The sequence below is a fragment of the Cyrtonyx montezumae genome, unplaced genomic scaffold (assembly GCF_038088225.1).
Source record: "Cyrtonyx montezumae isolate F1298 unplaced genomic scaffold, pur_monq_1.0 scaffold_4, whole genome shotgun sequence".
Taxonomy (NCBI): domain Eukaryota; kingdom Metazoa; phylum Chordata; class Aves; order Galliformes; family Odontophoridae; genus Cyrtonyx; species Cyrtonyx montezumae.
The window spans coordinates 4,992,989-5,005,196 of NW_027072045.1; the positions used below are offsets into that span (position 1 = coordinate 4,992,989).

The following is a 12,208-nucleotide window of genomic DNA, read 5'->3' on the forward strand; positions in this document are numbered from 1 at the left end:
ATGGGGCACCATCTGGAGTACTGCATCCAGGCCTGCACCACACAGCACAAGAAAGATGTGGAGCTGATGGAGAGGGTTGAGAGGAGGGCCATAAAGATGATGTGGATGATGACTGGAGCACCTTTTCTACAAAGAAAAGCTGAGAGAGCCAGGCTTATATGACTTGGAGAAGAGAGGGCTTTGGGGAGAACTTGTCATAGCCTTCCAGTACTTGAAGAGAGCTTACAAGCAGGAGAGAGACCAACTTTTTACTTGGACTGACAGTGATAGGACAAGGGGGAATGGCTTTACAGTAAAAGATGAGACATTTATGTTAGATGCTAGGAAGAAATTCTCTACTCAGAGGGTAGGTCTTTACACTGGCACGGCTGCCCAGAGAAGTTGTGGGTACTTCATCATGTATGCCAGGTTGGATGAGGCATTGAGCAACCTTATCTAGCGGGGGTCAACCAGCCCATGGCAGGGGGTTGGAACTGGATGGTCTTTACGGTCCCTTCCAACCTAAACCATTCTCTGATTGTATGTTAATGAGCATATTCATGAGCCCAGGGCAGACAAGTACATCTTTCCAGTTCTCAGATAATCCTGAGCAGGCTGCTCTTTATTTGCACAGCGTCCTCAGCCTTTTCAAATACCCTGGCTAGTCTCCAGGAGGAGCCACAGCAGCCTGGAGGGCTTGCCTTGCTTCAGCAGACAGCTGTGAGACAGGTTTACATGTGAAGTTGACACGAATTAGCTGAAGCAAGTTTCCATTTTCCAAAGGGTCAATTCAGAGCACTTCTTGCAAACTCAGGGCAGATAGAAGGCTTTTGCCCACTGAGCAAGTCATCCCAATGGTTTTCCTGACCACAGATGACAAACAGTTATGAAGCATCTCCTCTGCATGATAATTGTGAACTTGGGAGTGTAACCTCTCAAAAATGACAAGAAAGGAAAAGCAAAGCTTCAAATAATAACACGACTTAGGGTAAAACTAATATGGTTAATGGCCTTCAACCAGTGTGAGCAAGTACACTACAAATGCAGCTCTCCTTAAATCAGGAGGACAGGGCACAGAGGACTGCCCAAAGACCTACTCTGGGGCAACGCCACCGAGACAGAGCAGACTCCATGTTGCTTCTGTAGGCTCTTGTGCAGTTTGGCTTCATTGCAGGAGCCAGAAATGCTAAGTAAGTGTTTAGTTAACTAACATTTGTATTATAAACAGTGGGCAAAGGATGAGGAAATAGGACTTGAGCAAACCATGAGAAAATGCATTTTAGTCTGAGACCACAGCAAAGAAACTGCTAATCAAGGCAACACTGATTTTTCAGACTCCTCTGATGCATTCTATTACTGCCTGGCTGCAGCCACAGGAGAATGCTTATTAAAATACATTCCCATTAGAAAGCATGAATTTGAGTAACAAGGTTGCTATGCTGCTGCTCAGGTATTTTCCCAGAATTGAATTTTGGAAATATGAGCTGAGAAGTGTACTTTCCCAGCCGTAGTGATCAGCAGAGATATTGATTGTGTACTCTCTGGAACAGTAACAGGAATTATGTACTGATTTACCTGGAGTCTGGATTATGCACTGATTACACCAGCTGCAAAGCAGGGGCCTAAGTAATGCTGTAATCTCTGACTAAAACGGTGCCTACAGGGTAGTGAAGTCAATAGAACAGGGAGATGAGAGATCAAGGGGTAAAGTCCCAGACAATTAATTAAATGCAGAACTCTCCTTGGCTCAAGTAAGGCCAGGATTCCCACGTAAGTATTTAGCATTGTGCAAAGTCTACTAATGGGAACCCAAAGGACACCGTGAATAACACTCTGAGCAAGTAAATAGTTCTAACCCACCCTAAGCCCAAGTGACATACTGTGTTCAGATAGGCACTTCACTCATTTCTTATTTCAGTTGGGTCCTTAATGAAATGCACAGGGTTTAGAAAAACTTGAAAACTAGCTGGGAAGATAGCTCTTGGAGCAAGCCTTAAGGGACCATCCACAGGAGCTACTGAAAAGCAATACTGTGTTGACCTTTTATCACCAAGATAACAAGCTTACAAAGGAGCAGAGATGACTTGCTGGATAGAAGTGATGTAAGCTGAATTTGCACCAGAAATGTAGAAGAGAGCCCCAGAAGACTGCCTTTCAGAACGCCAAGCCTCGTCTCGTATTTTACTCTGCTGGTTGCTTTACAGAAGCTTAATGGCTTTTGTTGTTTTTTTTCCCCTCTGAGTTTCACTTACAGTGACATTCAGCTTTTATCGTGGCCACTCCAAAAACTAATTATAAAATCTTCCTAGAAGGCATTTAGTAAAACTAAACAGCTAGAGGAAGAGATCTCAGCACTGGGATCCAATTCCTGGTATGACCTGCCCTTCCACAGACGGGATTCAGCCAGAGCCATTAAGAAGTGATGCATGAAACTTTCCTTATGGGAGATGGAAGCCTTCAGTGATCTGAGAAGATGACTCACTCAGAAGCATAAGTGCCAAAGTTTGCATTTATTTTCATGGTGAAAATAGGAAGGGAAGAAATGTCAAGGAGAGAACAACATGAAGAAAAAAAATGCTCTCCATCAAGATTAAAGCAGCAGTGTGCAAAAAGAAAATTCTGTGGCAACGTGCAGAGCTGAGAAAGGGGGTTTGTGAGTGTGAGCCTGGGCTCAGCTACATGACCCTTCCCAGGAGGAAGACTCATTAATCATTTTAATTTCATCTCACCCACGTTACATAAGTATTTTCTTCTGCAGAAAGAACTGATAGAAGAACAGTTTGTAGCCTGCAGACAAGTGGAAGGGCAGGCACTGCTGATCAGCCAGTTTCTCTTTCATAGGACTTTTCCCTCCCTTCCTTATCCTATCATTGTTCATATAAACAAAGACATATTTCCATTTAGCAAAATATCTATTGCTGTCCTTACGCTGGAGTAAGGAGGTTAGTGCTGCATACAGATAACCTCTTGTAGCAAAGGAAGACACTGAAAATGTGGCCTTTATTCTGTGCATTTCCTGGGGGAGCAGCAGCAGAACAGGGATTCCGATAAGAGAACTAACTGTTGCTGTTCCTCATATTCTGTGACGTGTATTAATGTGGATAACAACACACACCAGACATCCTATTCAGTAACATTTTTAGTACCCAACTGGATCCAAATATAAACTATAATAGTAAATGGAGACTGTCTTGATAGCTGTTTCAAATCAATTTACTTTCATACAGCTCTCAGTATCTCAAGGTGGTGGATTTGCAGTTGAGAAGAAAGTAATGAGCTGGTGATCTAGTAGAGTAAGGCATGGTGGCTTTCATAAAGGAGGGCAAAAATGCTGCATTCAGATGCATAACCCTAATTTAAGAGCAGCACAAAGGTAAAGTATCCCTTCGCTCGGGCAGTACTAGAAGAAGCCTGGTAATGAAGACACAGCAGGTTCCGTTAAACTGTTCCACGAAGCACTGAGAGCTTTTCTATTTGCAGACAGAACTGGAACCTAAATCTGAAACATTCCCACTCAACTTGAGATCAGGAAAAGCCAGGAAATAAATATTTGTGACCAATTCATTTTAGCAGTTTTACCATTATATTTCACAACCTCAGAAATTTTAGACTTCCTGTGGGTTGGACTTTTGCCCGGCTTATTAAGTCAAAAAGGCAGCTTTAAGTGCCTTTTTCATGGAAACTGTTAAAGCTTCCCTTGAAGATGCAGGACTCCAGTCAAGAAACCTCGATGCTGTGGTGAGCACTGTGCTGCTCCTGTGAAGTAAAGCTGCCCGGTAGGGGGGTCTCCCCTCAGATGACAGGATGGAAGCAGCACACACCTTATGGAGCACAGGACTGCTGTTGATGAGGCCCTCTCACCAGCGCCCATCCCACAGGGCTCTTGAGGAGTGGCTAGCTCAAAGTGGGACCTCCTGGGAGAAGTAAGTTAATAGCTCTTCAGAGCACACGTCAAGATGGCCGGTATCTTCACCCACCCCTCCTGTGGGTTTTCTACCTCCTGCTCAGCGATCAGGTCAAGCTGCTCAGGAAGCCACGGAAAAGCTTCCACTTTGGCACTATTACTGTGACAATCGTACTTTTGCCTCCTATTCAATGTTTCAGAAAAGCCTGTTGGATATGGGTGTTTCAACATACTTTTGGCGAGAGAGAGAGATGTCTTCCTATGAAAGAAGTAGGGATTTACCTCCTCCTTTTGCCAGATGAGAATCAGAGGTCCTATGTGCCACTTCTTCTAGAGGCTTAAAGCACCCATTCTCCCTTCCAGGTGCTCAGAATTTGTCATCGCTGTTGCCTGTAGGCCAGGGAGCCATGGAAGCCCGACCCACGCGTGCCATCCTTGGCCTCAGCCACAACAAAAGGCTGTTAGATCTCTTCTCAGCCACCTCAGTGAGTGCTCAGGGGCTGCTCAGGATGTGAAAGCTGCGTAGAGCCTGAATTGTGATTATTTGAAACTGTCTCTCCCCTCAGCCGGCCTGATGAGCTCTGAGCTTCTTTGGTTGCCTCGGGGCTGATGCTGAACGCTCTCACTAGAGCTCTGTGCAGGCATTCACTGCTCCCACATGCCCGAGTTTGCTGACTGCAGCACGGCGTAGTAACTTCTCACGGTGACTGTGTGAGTCACATGAGGTTGTAAGCACTGGTGTGATGTCTATTCATCTGGGGAAATGTTTTCCTTTCCTTTCTGCTGTACAAGTATTATATGTTTTATTAAATAAAGTGCATGTTCCCTACGCAAATGGATGCGTTTTGGAATGAAGATATACTGACACATTATATGTTAAATATGCATGACATCTAAAAACCCAAGAGCTAAAAATCATTTATAAATATTAAAGAGTATGAAGTCTACTTTTTGTTTTGATTTTATTTCTGATCTTGCACTCTGAGTAAAGTACTACTTACGTTATAAGACTGAATGATCTGTCCAAGAACCAAACCTATAATTTTATTCTATCAGTCAAACTGTATGTCATACTATTTTTATATCAAGACAATGAGGTTCTCTGAAGTACAGACACACACCTATTTAAAAGAAATGTTCTGCTCTGAAAGCAGAATGCTTTGGAGTCAGTGGCTCTTTGTATCTTTTGAGGGACTGATAGCTCAGTGGAGAAAAGCAGCAATACAGTACCTATTGAAAAGAGACCTTCTTTGCTGGCCAGGATGATCTTCCATTAGGACATTTGGGTCCAGATTAATCCCTCTTGATTGCATGAATCTAACCCAGCTTTGAATCACTTACCTTTAATGGCTTAGCATCCATGCCTTGGAGGTTCCTACTTCTCTTTCTATGCTAGAAAAGAGAGTAGGTGTCGTGGTTTTGTGATTTCTGTTATGTTATTGATATTCAACATCATGACATCGTGTAGAAATCACAAAACCATGACAGTAGGCCACCTCAACTCCTAATGTGAGTATCTTAATTCAGTATCCACAGTGAAAAGAAAGAAATCCAGACCTTGCTCTAGATGTTTAAGTATTTGTTGTGGAGTACACTTATGTTAGAAAAATTGTCAGTCAGCCCATTGCTATAGCACAGCCAGTCTTGCCTCTAGGAAGTATTTTCTACTACCTGTACAATGGCTTACGTGATTCTCTAGGAAGAACTGTTTAAGAAAAAAAGGAGTAGTGGTGACATCAAAGCTTAACCAGCACAGAGTGCAACAGAAGGCACATAGCTCTGTGTTTCCTTCTGCCCTTAATGTAATTCACAGACACCATAAGTTTCAGAACAGATCACATCCATTTTACACACTGAGAAACCAGGTATGCAGGTCAAATATGAAGTGTACAGCATTGCACAGAATGGAAACCCTAGCTCCGGAGTTCCAGTAATTTGTCTTCCTGCAACACTGCTATTTTTTCTTGATGAAGACAAAACTGCTCTCAGCTCAGTCCTTACTGACCTCACTAAAACCATTCCATGTGCTTCTGCTGCACTATGGGGCTGCAAGAAAAGTGACAGAGATGGCAGAGAGCAGTGGGACATCAGTGAAGAGTTTTAGCATCTGGAACCCAGCACCAAGACCAGCTGCACATAGCTGGAGCTAAACAGTACTCTCCCTTCCCTGCTCCTGATACCAGCAAAATGCCCTTCTCCACTTCCAGATCAGGACTAGAGCAGTGGGAAGTATTTTCCCTATATATTTCCCCCTCTTTCCTGTATCGATAGGAATTTTAAGACAAACAGTCATCTCAGTGGACATAAAACAGTGGGACTTCATGCTCTCAATGAATGGGTAGCAGGAACTAAATGGCTGCATCTGAAGCTAGCCAGGCTCAAGAAATGAAACCAGCTCCCCAAACGCAGTCTGAGATAAATGGAAGTATGTGCTGAAATTTATGGTAGGAAAATGACTGACTGGAAAATGGAAAAAAAAAAAAAGTCTGCTCTGCTCCTGCACCTCCAAAACACATTGTACCATTTAGACACTTCAGAAAGACATCTGCCAAAAACACAATTCATTTTCCTGAAGGTCAAAAGTATTTCTCTTGTAAAAAAGTTGCAGCAGCAATTGTACGTCTTGGTTATGCTTATGAAAGCAACTTAAGAAAAATCCTAGGATTGTTCATGTGCTTGAATTTCGATGTGTATTGCCTACTGGCAGTGACTTCAATGCAAAGGTTAAATGTGGCCAGCCATCGATGGAGCCCCCAGCTCAGAAGGGTTGGTCCCAGTGCAGCCTGCCCAATACTCATGCAGCACTCTGTGGTTCTGTTTGGAGTGCCACCCTGTGGACACAGCTGCTACCATGAGCTCCTGTCCTGACAGCCCAGAGGTGCAACAGTCAGGAGGTGACAGCAGTGGAAACCAGAAATGGTGATGCCACCATTCAGCTGCAAAACACGCTATACAATTTCCATCTTGCAAGCTTCTGGGGCAAATTTTTGCAGGAGGATTGGAAGGTTTTGTACCAACATGAAACTTGTGTTACCAAAACCCATCTTTGTTGGCGCTTCCTACCCAGCAGTTTATGAAACACCACGAACTTGAGCACAACAGGAAATAACAAACTGATAAAGCTGAGAAGGTGTGGTGCACTACAGCACGGACGCAGAGCTGCGCACATAGACAAGAGCCCAGGGAAGCCCCTTCTCATCCCAGATGACTTAGGCCTCTAGTAAGCACAAGTTCATCCTTAAAAGCCAATTTGTGGATTAAACTACAATTTTTTTTCTGTTTGTATAAGACTTACAGGTTTATACACTGAAAAATGCCATCATAAATTTTAGGGCTCTAAAATCATATTAGGAAGCCTATAACAACCTTGTTTAGTGAAGGTGTGCCTTGCAGCATTCTTTCAGTAATACCACTTTGGCTGCCCCTTACCTCTGGGGTGAGGTATTTCATCATGATTTCCTTTCCCTTCTCTCCCAGCTTTTCATCTGGAGCAATTTCATACTCTGCCTGGAACAGATATAAAGAAATTGTCAATATTTGCACTCGTATTTCACCATTATAACTTCATTTTGGATGTGGTCTTAACTGAATGCTGTCTGAAAAATCTGGAGAACAAATACAATTTTTGGATGAAGCAAAACCTGTACACACAAGCCATCCAAAAATCTCCCACAATATTTTGAACAAACCCTGTGATGTTTTTTCTGAGATTATATCTCTTAATTAACACCAGTACAATTTAATTCCTTTATATTTGACACCCTTGCCAAGTGTTCAGAAGACAACCAGAGACAATAACTTCTAGGATTTGCTTCAAGAGAAGGTGGATATAAAAGGTAATTTTTTTTTTCTCTCGGTAGTGGAGAAAGCAATTTTTTGTTAATTCTTGCTGCAGTGGTATTTCAAGCACCAGGTGAACTCCTTCAGTACACTGCCTGACTGGAAGAATGGGCCTGTCCTATTCATTACACGCTCCCCTTGGTCCAGCATCCCTTCTGCAATGCCAAAAGACTTGTGCATCACTTTTAGAGACCCTGGAGTCAGACTCCTGAAGGCAGATCTGAGAGCCATTTTCTTAGGCCGATTTCTCAGAACGCAGATAAAACAAGAGAGGAGGCAATGTAAGAAACAAAGAAGTATTACTGGTGCATTACTAAGACGTGAATCACTTCAGTTAAAGTTCTGGAATCGTGGAAGGCATTCAAATTACAAACATGCTGCACAGAGTCGCAGTTACTAAATGATAACGACACACTCTTAGAGACGTTCCAACTTGGCACTGCCCAGGGCACAAACATTTAGCCTCAGGATCAAAAGATTTTCCAGGAAAAAAAGTCAGCCTAGCAGTCTTCATGACTGCTTGTATTAGAAAAAGGTTCCCAGACAATCCTGCCAAATGAATTAAGTAACCTGGTCCAATACAAGCTGTTTGAGATGATAAATGAGGAGGAAGTTAAAAAAAGAAGGTAAATCAGACTGAATTGGCAAGCACTTGGAAGTATAAACTTCAGAACTATTGCCCACTCAAAGATGTATGTACTGCTCTGACTGTGATACAGTAAATCTGAAGGAAGGAAGGCTGCAATGGATACCCAATCTAAGCAGACCCAGGAATGACATGAAAACCACCACGTAGAAATAATACTACTACCCATCTATCTGGACAGTGCTGATTTAACTACTGTAGCTTAAGTCTAAAGTGATGTACTTATGCATATACATAGTGCATTTCTTGAACACTCCGTAATGATGATCTGATTTGGTTTGGAAAATGACAGTGACCGTAAAAAAACAATCCAGACAAATCTGTACTGCTGGGGACAAACACACTGAAAGCAACAATTCACAAGAGAGGTGCTTCTCTTTTACTGGCCATTTTGGGGATGAACCAATTATGTACTCATAAAACTTATAATATGGGTTTAAAAAAAACACCTTTCATCCCTTTTCCTGTCCTTTTAGATGGTATCTAAATATGCCCTGAAAGCACAGATAATCTCAAATGTTTACAGCATCTAAAGAGCAAACTCCTCCACAATTCCTTGCTAGAGCATAAAGCAATGGCAAGGGTAACATAAGGAACAGTTTCTTAAAAGGTCAGAGTTGAATCTCATTTTTTCCCTCACAGTTATGGTTAGGTTCACACACAGACTATGAGTTTTTCATCTCAAAGAAAAACAAAATAATGTACTTTAAGAGAACTGAAGCAAGACTTTTTTTGTGCAGAGAACTGCCAGATAAAGAGCTCCTTGGCACTGCCTTGTCATGGAAACGTCCAGGAGAATTACCGAGTCCTCAAATCAATGCTACTTACAGATTAACTGATAATAACCACTTCTCTTTCCTTCAGTTGCTTTCAGATTCTGAATACCACACTTTTCTGAAAAGGCCAAAAGAAGTTGGGCTAATGCCCTGATGGATCCATCTCCATTATCAAATGGAGATCAGCTTGAGACCTGCAGGATGGTGCTTTGGAATATCAAATATTCATGTATGCATGGTAAGTGCCTGGCAAGTATCTGTGTCGCCTTTTGGAGCTGGATTGGTGAAACAAAGAATGACCATGCTTTGGAAGTTAAATATTAAGACACAAAAGCCAAGATCTTAGCTTATAGAAGTGGAGAAATGTGAATTTCTCAAACAGGTCACAAATTCGGATCCAGTGCCTCATGCATTTGGTCTGCTCATAATAGTTGTGTCCTCTTACTGCTATGGGTGAAAGAGCTTCAGTTATCTCTTGACAGAATGTCTTGTTGAAGACAGTGTTTGGCCATACAACTCTCTGACAAGGGTTCCAACTCAGGAATGCAAGTGGTATACCTAACACATTTTTCTACACCAGACAAAAGTAAATTTTCCACAAAGTTGCTATCTTTCTCTTCATTACATCCAGTGGTGAATGTACAGAATCCAGAAAAGCAACACCTGATACAAATCACAATGGGTAGTTTGCCTGGGAGTAGTGGATCCTGATGATATATTAACTCTCTGTTAAATAAAAACTGCTTCAGAGTCGTCCTCCACCACCTGAAATACATCATAAGGTTTCCAAAAATTCCATAGCCCCTCAGAACTGTGAAGCAGTAAGCAAATAGGGACAGAGCTGCAGAAAGAATTTTTGCAGTGATTGGAACGCTGTTTTGAAATACACTTCCTGATGGGATTCAAGATATGCAGAACTAAAAGCACATACACATACACAGAGCATCTTTCTCAAGATAGTTGGGAAGGGATAAGAAGAACATTTATTTATACTTGCATTCAGCATTCTCAGAAAATGCTATGGGGTGGTGGTGAAGGTAGGAAGTGACAGACAAGTGAGGGTGTGAAAAGGAACTGTAATTGAACAGTGTTGATTTCACTGTAGCTCAAGTACTACAATCCTGCTTCATATTGTTCCTAAACCCATGATTATTTCTCCCCTCAGAGCCACTTTTGAGCCATTTGGCACCACAAGACAGTGGTGTGCTTTCAGCCGTAGATGGCTACTGCAGGCAGAATTACACACACAGAGGAAGAGTCACTTCCTCATGCTCCCTCTGTTGCATGCCTGGGAAGCATACCAATATCCTTGACTCTCAATCTTGTGCTTAAATCACAAGATACATTCCCTTCTTCCACAGTACTCAAAAGCATGGCTAAAGTTTGCAAATGCCTAATTGCTAGAAATAACATTAGTAGTTAAAATCCATGTGGAACCAAATATTTTCCATTATTCCTTTGATGAATCCAGGCATGTGTTTCAGGGCTCCTGCTCTGAAGTCTAATAGCTTCTCCATGCCCTAGTTAGGTCAGACAGGGCCCTATTCATAGCTCATAAATGAGGGGAGGATTTACGATCACCCTGACTACATGGGACACGCTGCAGAGAAGGCTCTCTCTGCGGGCAGGCGTGGATCCTTCCGTCGAAATAGCGAGAGGCTGTGGGCTCACTGCCATTTGTTGCTAACTTGCCTTTTGACTGCTGCTTCAGAGGTGGTTATTTAGGTGGCTCCTACTTCCCTTAGAGGCAATCCTAGGTAAATAGACACATAGGTGTGCAGAGTGCCCGTCCCTCTGCAGCAGCTGTCCTTGGGATGGACCACAAGAGATGGGATGGGGAAATGTGATGGTGGCCTTCTTGGTGAGGAGGCCATGGCCTCAGGGATGACCAAGAAAGGCCTGGACAGTGACTGCACCCAAGGGGCAGATTAAGCATTGAGCCAAAAAGGGCACTTAGGATGAAAGCAGGCTGAGTCACCAAGACCAGTGGGGACTCACATGAGTTACCTTAATTCTGACATATGGTCTTGACTTTCATCTTAACATTCTTTGAGCTCCTGAAACTGCATGGTTTAAAACTATGTGTTGAATGAAAAATAGAGCCTAAGGAGTCACTCTGGACCCAGATGGGTGTGTGTCACTCACAGCAGGTATCTGCCAGCTCCCTGGGTAGGGTAGGGCACAGCTGTGGAAGTCGGTCCCTTTTACCCACCAACAGATGGACATTGGAAGGATGCCTCTACAAGAGTGGGTTCAGGTCTCAGGAGCAGTAGAGTCAGCTCCTGAGCACTGGAAGGAGATTTCTGTGTTTCGGTCCCAGTTTTATACCCTTGCTTACTACCAGCACCCTCCTCTGTTATCTTCAACTTCCTCCTTGCTGCAGACCCTTCCACCTCGATCTCTGGCTTCTGCCCTGTTACTGCTCCCGTGCTCTAACAATGATCCTTGCACTTGCCTCCACTGAGATTTAAAGTCTGTGACTGAAAATTGGAAAGCAAAAACCAAACAGCTGGGATTTATAATAACTCACATTTCTAAATGAAAAGTTAACTTGAAACCAGATTTTTCATGTTAAAGCACAGGACAAAAAAGAGCCCTTTTGACTGTTTAAAAACACATTTTGAGTTAATGAGTTTGTTGATATCAACAAACTGGCATTTCTGATGGAAAAAGCCTTGAACAGCTTTAAGACACACATACACAGATGGTTTATATACCATGCAAGGGACTTAACCAAATGAAATCTCTCCAACAGGGAGATATATTTTTTACAAATGGCACTAAATGGATGCTCGTTCATCCTGTTACCCCAGATAAGCATAATGTCTAGCGAAGCATTCAGCTGAAAATTGCACCTGAAGTGATAGCGTCTCTCAGCCTCTGCCCCAGTGCCTGGATAGCAGGAGCAGAAACAACACAGAGAAGCACCAGGGCTACTTTCCTCCTCGTGTACTTCTCTGTAACTTCGGTGCAAAAACCGACAACATACACGTTAGAGAGAAAATAACTCCAGGTTATGTTCTTCTTGATCAGAATTAGCCATGTTCTGTTCCCAGCTCCCCC

General features: G+C 42.9%; 1 protein-coding gene across 2 annotated transcripts in view; it reads right to left on the reverse strand.

Annotated features, from left to right (window-relative positions):
* GRK5 (G protein-coupled receptor kinase 5) overlaps window positions 1-12,208 on the reverse strand; it is a 213,834-nt gene that overhangs the window by 97,369 nt on the left and 104,257 nt on the right. For both annotated transcript variants that reach the window (XR_010622786.1, XM_065746392.1), the window contains exon 4: window positions 7,313-7,390. Coding sequence is in view for 1 of the 2 variants with exons in the window: in XM_065746392.1 (XP_065602464.1) it covers window positions 7,313-7,390 (78 nt within the window). In the remaining variant the exon portion in view is untranslated. The remainder of the gene's footprint in view (window positions 1-7,312; window positions 7,391-12,208) is intronic.